Source organism: Gymnodraco acuticeps, unplaced genomic scaffold, assembly GCF_902827175.1.
Source record: "Gymnodraco acuticeps unplaced genomic scaffold, fGymAcu1.1, whole genome shotgun sequence".
In the NCBI taxonomy this organism is placed as follows: domain Eukaryota; kingdom Metazoa; phylum Chordata; class Actinopteri; order Perciformes; family Bathydraconidae; genus Gymnodraco; species Gymnodraco acuticeps.
Window position 1 is genome coordinate 2399 of NW_022989754.1, and position 9420 is coordinate 11818.

Here is a 9420-nt window from a genome sequence, read left to right on the forward strand (position 1 = left end):
GACCACCTCTTCCAGGTTGTTTAGTTCCCTTCAGAGGTCTGAGACCACCTCTTCCAGGTTGTTTAGTTCCCCTCAGAGGTCTGAGACCACCTCTCCAGGTTGTTTAGTTCCCCTCAGAGGTCTGAGACCCCCTCTTCCAGTTGTTAGTTCCCTTCAGAGGTCTGAGACCACCTCTTCCAGGTTGTTTAGTTCCCTTCAGAGGTCTGAGACCACCTCTTCCAGGTTGTTTAGTTCCCCTCAGAGGTCTGAGACCACCTCTTCCAGGTTGTTTAGTTCCCCTCAGAGGTCTCCAACCCAAACAAACCGCACCAAGGGGGTAAACGCACCAGGATTCGATTCAACCGAACTAAACAAGGCTGGTGTGAATGCGACCTAAGACTTCATCCAGTTAATAATGTCTTGTTTGCCTCTAATCATACACTTAACTTCATCCAGTTAATGTCTTGATTTCTTCTCGTTCCCCACAGGAAGGGAGATTACCACCGGTACCTGGCAGAGTTTGCCACGGGGAACAACAGGAAGGAGGCAGCAGAGAACAGTCTCGTTGCGTATAAAACTGCAACAGACCTCGCCATGCTGGAGCTTCCTCCAACGCACCCCATCCGCCTGGGACTCGCTCTCAACTTCTCCGTCTTCTACTACGAGATCCTCAACTCCCCCGACCGCGCCTGCAGGTCACACACACACACTCTCTCTTTTAGGGTCATTCACTAGAAGAATAAGCTGGGATTTACCGTCTAAAATTAGATCACAGGAGTTATTCTGACGCTTTAAAGGAAGCCTTTATGTCAGAGAAGCTTCCATCTTTTTGAGTTTAATCTACCTTCTGACACTACCTAACTAACTGCTAGTCACTTTACTTTGTAGAGTACACAGTAACATGCTGGGTTTAACACAGTGAAATGCTGGTTTTAACCAGGTTTTAACAGTGAAACGCTGGTTTTAACACAGTGAAACGCTGGTTTTAACACAGTGAAACGCTGGTTTTAATGCAGTGAAACGCTGGTTTTAACACAGTGAAACGCTGGTTTTAACGCAGTGAAACGCTGGTTTTAACGCAGTGAAACGCTGGTTTTAACGCAGTGAAACGCTGGTTTTAACGCAGTGAAACGCTGGTTTTAACGCAGTGAAACGCTGGTTTTAACGCAGTGAAACGCTGGTTTTAACGCAGTGAAACGCTGGTTTTAACGCAGTGAAACGCTGGTTTTAACGCAGTGAAACGCTGGTTTTAACGCAGTGAAACGCTGGTTTTAACACAGTGAAACGCTGGTTTTAACGCAGTGAAACGCTTGTATTTTTCAGAGTAAAAGGCTCTTTTCTTTAACAGAAGTGTGTGTGTGTCTGTCTCAGGTTGGCGAAGGCTGCGTTCGATGACGCCATCACAGAACTGGACACACTGAATGAAGACAGCTATAAGGACTCCACACTCATCATGCAGTTGTTACGTGATAACCTCACATTATGGACTTCAGATATGCAGGGAGAAGGTGAGATCTGTTGTATCAACGTGTCTCTATTCATAACTACTAATATACTTTACATTACACACTTTTATCCAAAGCGACTTACATACATTCAGTACTGTGGACAATCCCCACAGGAGCAATTTCGGGATAAGTGTCTCAGGGACACAACGAGATGCTGACTGCAGTGGGACTCGAACTTGCTACCCCCTGATTTGAAGTTCAGCGCACTATCCACTGAGCCACAGCCTTCCACTTTATTACTGTATCTGAAATCTGGACTAGAAACCCTAACGGATGAACTAACTCACTCATCTCTCGGTAACCTGCCGAAAACGCTTTTATACTTCATTTAAAACGTGCCTTAAAGGGGACCTATCATGCAAAATGCACTTAGTGATATATTTTATACATAAACATGTGTCCCCGGTGCGTCGGGGAACTCACGCAGCCTCAGAAAATAAAACCCTCTCTCTTTTCCTCCGTACCCAAATCTCTAAAAACGGGGAACAACGGAGCTGATCCAGATTTGCGTTCGATATGACGTAATATCTGAAATGTGGACCCACGGCCCAATCAGAAACGTTGCTATCAGAAACAATGCCCGACTGTTTTGGACGTAATATGGTCGGTGTTTACATTAGCATCGCTAACACTCAGAGCTAACCTGTACTGGAGAGCATGTGTGTGAAGAAGCAGGAAGTAAAAAGGAACTCACCTTGTGGTATAACCGGCAAGAGAGAAAGCCTTTGAGCTCCAGACTGTTTCAGAGAGAATCCTTGATAATCCATGATATGGCGTTTCATCACGGCAGCATTTAGTTTAGACGGTAGCTGCCGGGTCCCCCATGAGCTCAGACCCCTCCTTTTTAATATATCAATTTTTTACATTTTTTAAAATCTTTTATCAGCTACCTGTCTAATTAAATAATCTTACTTTTTGTAATACTTTTTATTTATTGGCTTATTTCATTGTCAGATGCACTTTGTTCAGCATATCATTTCATATTTTCTACTTATAACACGGACAAGTCAAATCAAGCAATCTGATTGGTTCTTAACCGTGATATAATGAGCGTATATCACGGGTAGAATTGTAGTTACTTTTCACAAGTCAGTATCCCTCCGCGTCTGAGAAAAGCTACAACCGTTACAGCTGTTACATTACGTCCGTTACGAAACTAACTAACTAACTAAGCTTAAAGGGGACCTATCATGCAAAATGCACTTTTGTACGTCTTTTATACGTGAATATGTGTCCCCGGTGTTCCAGGGAACTCACCAAGTGTCAGAAAACACAACCCTCTCTCTTTTCCTCCATACCCAAATCTCTAAAAAAAAAAAGGGGCTGAACACTGTCATGACGGTGGCGCTCCGCCTATATGGCCAACTCTCCACCTATCAGGGGAATGTGGGGTTGGGCCACCGCCGGCCATTGCCGCTCGAAAGCGCTGGAGACGCTGTAGTACATATGCCAGGCCTGTAAGTGGCGCTGTAGTCTGCCACAAAAGCAGCGAAGAAGACTTCCCGCGCATGGTTGCCATGGTTGCCCTTCTGTTTATTCTCCGCTGTGGCTCTTTTTCTCCCTCCCCGCTGCTGTAATTCAATGCAATCCCTCCCTCGCTGTAATTCTCTCCGGTTAGTCCACCAGCAGCAAGCACCCACTTCTCCGCCTCTTCCAAGGGATGAGGGGACCGTGCGGCAGAGTTTCAGTTCGATTTGTTTTCGCTGGTCAACATGTCCGTTAAAGTTTAAATCTTCCGGACAAAATTAGAAAAGTGCCGGTCAAAGGTCTTCTTTGTTATTTATTGATCTTTAAAACAAATGAATAACGACTTATAATAATATAATAAAACACGGAGGAGGGAGATCTCTTTTTCTCCCCCTCTTCTCCCCGCTGCAGCCCAGCAGCTGATCTCAAAGCACGCTCCCCTCTCCTGCAGGGGGCGTGGTCAGGTGCAGCTCACAGAATCAGCCCCTGCAAAAACAGCGCTGGAAAGAGCAAATAGAGCGAAATGAGGCATGGCTAAAATGCAGGATCTTTTTGGTATTTTGAAAAAAAAACTATATTTATATAGGTATGGCCCGACAATATATTGTTCAAATATAGCATGATAGGTCCACTTTAAGATGGAAACATTTAAGGTTAACTTGGACCTCCGGGGGGGTCTTACTATGGAGGAGTGGATTGAGGAGTGCCTATCTCCAGAGAGCACCTAAACGACGACATGCAGAGCTACGTGAAGAGCAGGTAGACCAACTGGGAAAGTTCCACCATTCAAAAGCTTTCTGATGCGGGTCTTGAAACAAAGCAGAGAAATGATGACCGTTAGTGGCCACAGGTGCGAAAGCTCTCTCCAGAGCTGCTGGAAGCCGAATCTCGGGGACCGGAGAAAGTGGAGCAATATTCTCACCACGCCAAGCAACAGCCTAGAACAACCTCAACCTATACAAGTGACCTCGTAAGCATGCTGCTGATGCTGGACAGGTTTTCAGTGGCTGCACAATAAACGGCTACATACACATTCATGTAAATAAAAAGCCAAATAATGGATCAACGCTCTCTGTCTAATATGTTCGCTAGCTGTTAGTGTTGTTGCATAGCAACCACAACAACAACAACAACTATGTTTTGTGCAGAAGGCAACGGAGGGACTATTTTATTTTGAACATCATTATTTACTAATAAAAACTATTTAAATTAGAGTGCGTATTTTTCTTTCATATTGCCACACTTGGTAACCGTTTTATAAAAGCAATAGCTCACTTCAGGCCGTGATATATGCTCAGTATATCACGGCTAAGGGGGTTGAATCACGCCATGAGAATCACGTCGTGAGAACCGCGCCGTGACAACCGCGCCCTGACAACCGCGCCGTGACAACCGCGCCCTGACAACCGCGCCGTGACAACCGCGCCGTGACAACCGCTCCGTGAGCTATTGCTTAAATATAGTTTAGGTAAATCTCAACGAGGTAAAACAAGAAATAATGAAAAATAAAATTATTATTATCATTTAGTTTAATAAAAAAGTAGAGTCCAGGTTGAACAATAAAATGTTTTAATAAACATAGATAAACAAAATCATTTAAATGTTGTTGTTGTGTTCCAGGTGAAGAACCGAACAAAGAGGCGCTGCAGGACGTTGAGGATGAAGCTCAGTGAGACGACCAACCGACAGCCAACAACTCAGACCCTCCCTCATTTCCTCCAGACCCTCAATCCTCCTCCTCACCTCCTCCAGCAACTCAGACCCTCCCTCATCTTCCTCCAGACCCTCAATCCTCCTCCTCACCTCCTCCAACAACTCAGACCCTCCCTCATCTTCCTCCAGACCCTCAATCCTCCTCCTCACCTCCTCCAACAACTCAGACCCTCCCTCATCTTCCTCCAGACCCTCAATCCTCTTCCTCACCTCCTCCAACAACTCAGACCCTCCCTCATCTTCCTCCAGACCCTCAATCCTCTTCCTCACCTCCTCCAACAACTCAGACCCTCCCTCATCTTCCTCCAGACCCTCAATCCTCTTCCTCACCTCCTCCAACAACTCAGACCCTCCCTCATCTTCCTCCAGACCCTCAATCCTCCTCCTCACCTCCTCCAACAACTCAGACCCTCCCTCACCTTCCTCTAGACCCTCAATCCTCTTCCTCACCTCCTCCAACAACTCAGACCCTCCCTCATCTTCCTCCAGACCCTCAATCCTCTTCCTCACCTCCTCCAACAACTCAGACCCTCCCTCACACTCTCTAGACCCTCCATATTCCTCCTCCATCTAGACCCTCAACCCTCCTCATCTCCTCTCCCCCCCCTCCTCCTCTCCCCTCCCTCCTCCATCCTCTCCTCCCCCCCTCCTCCCTCCTCTCCTTCCCCCCCCTCCTCCCTCCTTCCCTCCCCCCCTCCCCTCTGCAGCTCCTCGACCCAGCAGGGCCACAGAGTTAACAACTTTATTTTTCTCTTTATTTTTTATTTTTATATTAGTCCTTACTTCATTAAACGAGTAAAATAGCACTTGAGACGGGAAGGTCACCGTTAGAGAGGAGACTGAAGAGAGTCCCTGTTGTTGTTGTTGTTGTTGTTTTTCTGTCCTGGTACAAGCGGTTCTGAAATATTCATTATGGTATGTTGTTGTTTTTTTTGCTTTATCCTCAATATCTTTATCAGTTGGCTGGATGTATTGAGATTTATGTAATTACAGAAATTAACTTTTATTACTGATAATGTTGACTATTAGTTATGGGAGGTGTTTTATCTGTTTATAGTGTCATGCGAATCATTTGACGGGCGATTTGGTAACGTGCCCTTTTGTTTGGGGGGGGGGGTTAGGGGGATTATCCACATGGGGCAAAGGCGTGCAAAGTTTTACACCATCGTGATTCTGTCGTCATGTTTTTGTCCTTGGACTGTACTTTTGTGCTGAAATACTGTAACTGGATCTCTGCAGCTAGCTGGTGGTTTTTAATTTAAAAGAGAAATGGGAGATTTCACACTCGATTCGTCCATCGCTTCTCGAACCGAGAGCCCTAAAATAATAAAAAGAAGATTGTCAGTGCTTGCATGAGTTAACACTTTCTGTTCTTCACTAAAAAAGCGCCTCTGGTTTCGGAGGTTTTTCTTTCTTTGTTTTCTTCTCGTTTTGCTTCATTGTGTGTAAACTTGGAGCTGATTTGTACTACTGGAGATCTGACTGGAGCCGCAGACAGGGAATCTGTACGTTCTGACTGAAACACAGCATGGAATTAACATTAAACGATCTAAATTAAACATTACTCACGACTCCTACTTCATTATTTAATGTTCACTCTTCTTTGAGGTGCTCTGGGGTTTTCCTTTCTTTCTACTTCTGCTGCTCTACGTCTCAGAAAGAAATGTTTTCACTCAACTGAATGTCTATTATGTTCTGCTTTGGTCAATCAACAGAGTTTGACTATTAGAGTAACTCTATAGAGAGGTGAAGTGCCGCCCATCTACTTCCGAGCCATGGGACCTTATTTCGGAAAAATATGTATTGAAGTCAATGGAGAGAGAAAGATTATCTTTCGATCCCGTTTGAGTAGTGCCACGAATTACACACATGTTTATCAATCTTAACAAATAATTTCCATGTCAAAAAAGTCACAGTTTGTCGTAAAACTGTTGAAATATAAGACTATGAAAAATACGCAACTAGAAAGACTACAAATCCCAGAGTCGCGTAAGTGATGTCATTAACGGTACACATTACACTCGTGTTACTCACCGAAACCTTGTATAGCCGGTCCCGCATGATGGCTCTCACGGAACCGACTAACTCCCCTTGTGTGTATGTACAGCTCTCAACATGCGTGATTTTCACCTCTTTTAATACTTTCCGCCTCGTTCTGAAAGAAAGAAGTGAAATGTTTCAACGTGACGGCCGTCTTGGTGTGTGGTGCGAGACGGGAGATGTAGTTCATTGAGCGGTTTCACACCAAAAAAAGTGTTACTTCACAGTTTTACGACACGTTTTTATTTTTTTAACTTGCAAAATTATCTTTTAAATGGACAAAAATCATATGTGTAATTCGTGGCACAATTCAAACGGGATTGAAAGATAATCTTTCTCTCTCCATTGACTTCAATACATACTTTTTCCGAAATAAGGTTCCATGGAGCTCCACCGGAAAGGGAGAGACTTCGCCTCTATAATTAAAAAGAAAGTGTATTTGTGGTTTAAAAATCTCAAATGTAAGGATTTGGTGATATTGTAATAATTGTATAATTTATTTTTGTGGCAGCACTCCTGATTTAGATGAATCCATTATTAAAAGAATCATTAACGGTACGTCTACACGGCAGCGTCGCGTTGAAGCTTCCCGGTGGGCGTGTCTGGCTCGCGACCAACAACATGAATCTCCCGCCCCGGACACACAAGCACGCGGTTTGATTGGCTAGCACTTGTACTGGCATAGGATTTGATTGGCTGGCGCTTCCTTCGACGCTTGAAAAGTTGAACTTTCGAAGCGAGCAACGGAGGCAAAGCGACGCGTCGGGACCACAATGCAGTTCGGCAAAGCGTGACGTCACCCCTTTCAAAGTGAATGGGAAGCGTCTCCGTTGAAGCACGTGACGCTGCCGTGTGGACGTACCGTAACTTATATTGTGAAATGATTTCAACTGTAATGCAAAGTTATTTATTATAGTTTTGTGATTATTAACTTTGAAAATGTGGTGTTTGTCTTTTAAATGATTTCAAATGTATTTATTTTTAAAAGAATAATAATAACAATAGATTTTACAAAATCAATTATCAATAAATGTCAAGAATGATCAGCAGAACAACCCGTACGTTAATATGAATCCATGTGAAGTCTATTTATATGCACATTTAAAACAGCTCTGGAGTCAGACTGTGAGCTCATCATAAATTCATATCTTCTATTTATAGAGTTTTAGAGTTTTAACGCAATGTTAATGCTGAAGAGAGACAGAAGTCTGGAGCCAGAGGGATTTCCTTAGAGTCCTGAGTCATCACTTTAAATACAGTTACATTTTGGTGCCATTTTATATTTTACTTTCACAGACATTCAAGAGAATCTGTGGTGGATTTTAAATGTGTACTTTCTATAGAAAACATTTCTTGATAAATAAAAAAGAATAGAAAATGTGTTTTAGTTTTCCATCAACCCCCATCTTTGAGTTATTTACGTCTATTATAATTATTATAATTATTGATATTCAGTTTAATAAATGGGCCGAAGCCTGCAAGCTAGTTCAGGCAGTCAACTCGAGCACCAATCATACATTAACACGTGACACACCTCGTCCCTCTTACAACCAACCAAACACATTCTCCTAAACATGCCGCTCTATTTAAGCTGCCAGGTCTTCCTGCCTCGCTATGCTGCCACTGCTGTGTTCACTTGCTGCTGCTGCGTTCATGTTCCTGCTGCTGTGTTTCATGTTGCTGCTGCTCGCCTGCCCCACCACCACCCCCCCAGCTTCCACCCCAGCTTCCACCCCAGCTCTCACCCCAGCTTCCACCCCAGCTTCCACCCCAGCTCCCACCCCAGCTCTCACCCCAGCTTCCACCCCAGCTCCCACCCCAGCTTCCACCACAGCTCTCACCCCAGCTTCCACCCCAGCTCTCACCCCAGCTTCCACCCCAGCTTCCACCCCAGCTCCCACCCCAGCTTCCACCACAGCTTCCACCCCAGCTCCCACCCCAGCTTCCACCCCAGCTTCCATCCCAGCTTCCATCCCAGCTCCCACCCCAGCTTCCACCCCAGCTTCCACCCCAGCTCCACCCCAGCTTCCACCCCAGCTCCCACCCCAGCTTCCACCTCCACCCCAGCTTCCACCCCAGCTTCCATCCCAGCTTCCACCCCAGCTTCCACCCCAGCTTCCATCCCAGCTTCCACCCCAGCTTCCATCCCAGCTTCCACCCCAGCTCTCACCCCAGCTTCCACCCCAGCTTCCACCCCAGCTCTCACCCCAGCTTCCACCCCAGCTCCCACCCCAGCTCCCACCCCAGCTCCCACCCCAGCTTCCACCCCAGCTCCCACCCCAGCTCCCACCCCAGCTTCCACCCCAGCTTCCACCCCCAGCTTCCACCCCAGCTTCCATCCCAGCTTCCACCCCAGCTTCCACCCCAGCTCCCACCCCAGCTCCCACCTCCACCCCAGCTTCCACCCCAGCTCCCACCCCAGCTTCCACCCCAGCTTCCATCCCAGCTTCCACCCCAGCTCCCACCTCCACCCCAGCTTCCACCCCAGCTTCCACCTCCACCCCCAGCTTCCACCCCAGCTTCCACCCCAGCTCCCACCCCAGCTTCCACCCCAGCTTCCATCCCAGCTTCCACCCCCAGCTTCCACCCCCAGCTTCCACCCCCAGCTTCCACCCCCAGCTTCCACCCCCAGCTTCCACCCCAGCTCTCACCCCAGCTTCCACCACAGCTCTCACCCCAGCTTCCACCCCAGCTCCCACCCCAGCTTCCACCC

The 9420-nt window shown here is 46.4% G+C and overlaps 2 protein-coding genes across 2 annotated transcripts; both read left to right on the top strand.

Annotated features, from left to right (window-relative positions):
• Positions 1-467: 467 nt before the first annotated feature.
• Positions 468-5010, top strand: LOC117543026 (14-3-3 protein epsilon-like; the record flags this gene model as incomplete). The annotated part of the gene is given in 3 exon segments (XM_034211030.1): positions 468-674; positions 1351-1487; positions 4575-5010. Coding segments are annotated over 3 exon segments (397 nt in total), but the record flags the coding sequence as incomplete, so codon positions are not given.
• On the top strand, positions 4628-6231 carry LOC117543031 (extensin-like; the record flags this gene model as incomplete). The annotated part of the gene is made up of 1 exon (XM_034211043.1): positions 4628-6231. A coding segment is annotated over one exon (588 nt), but the record flags the coding sequence as incomplete, so codon positions are not given.
• Between the last annotated feature and the right edge of the window lie 3189 nt (positions 6232-9420).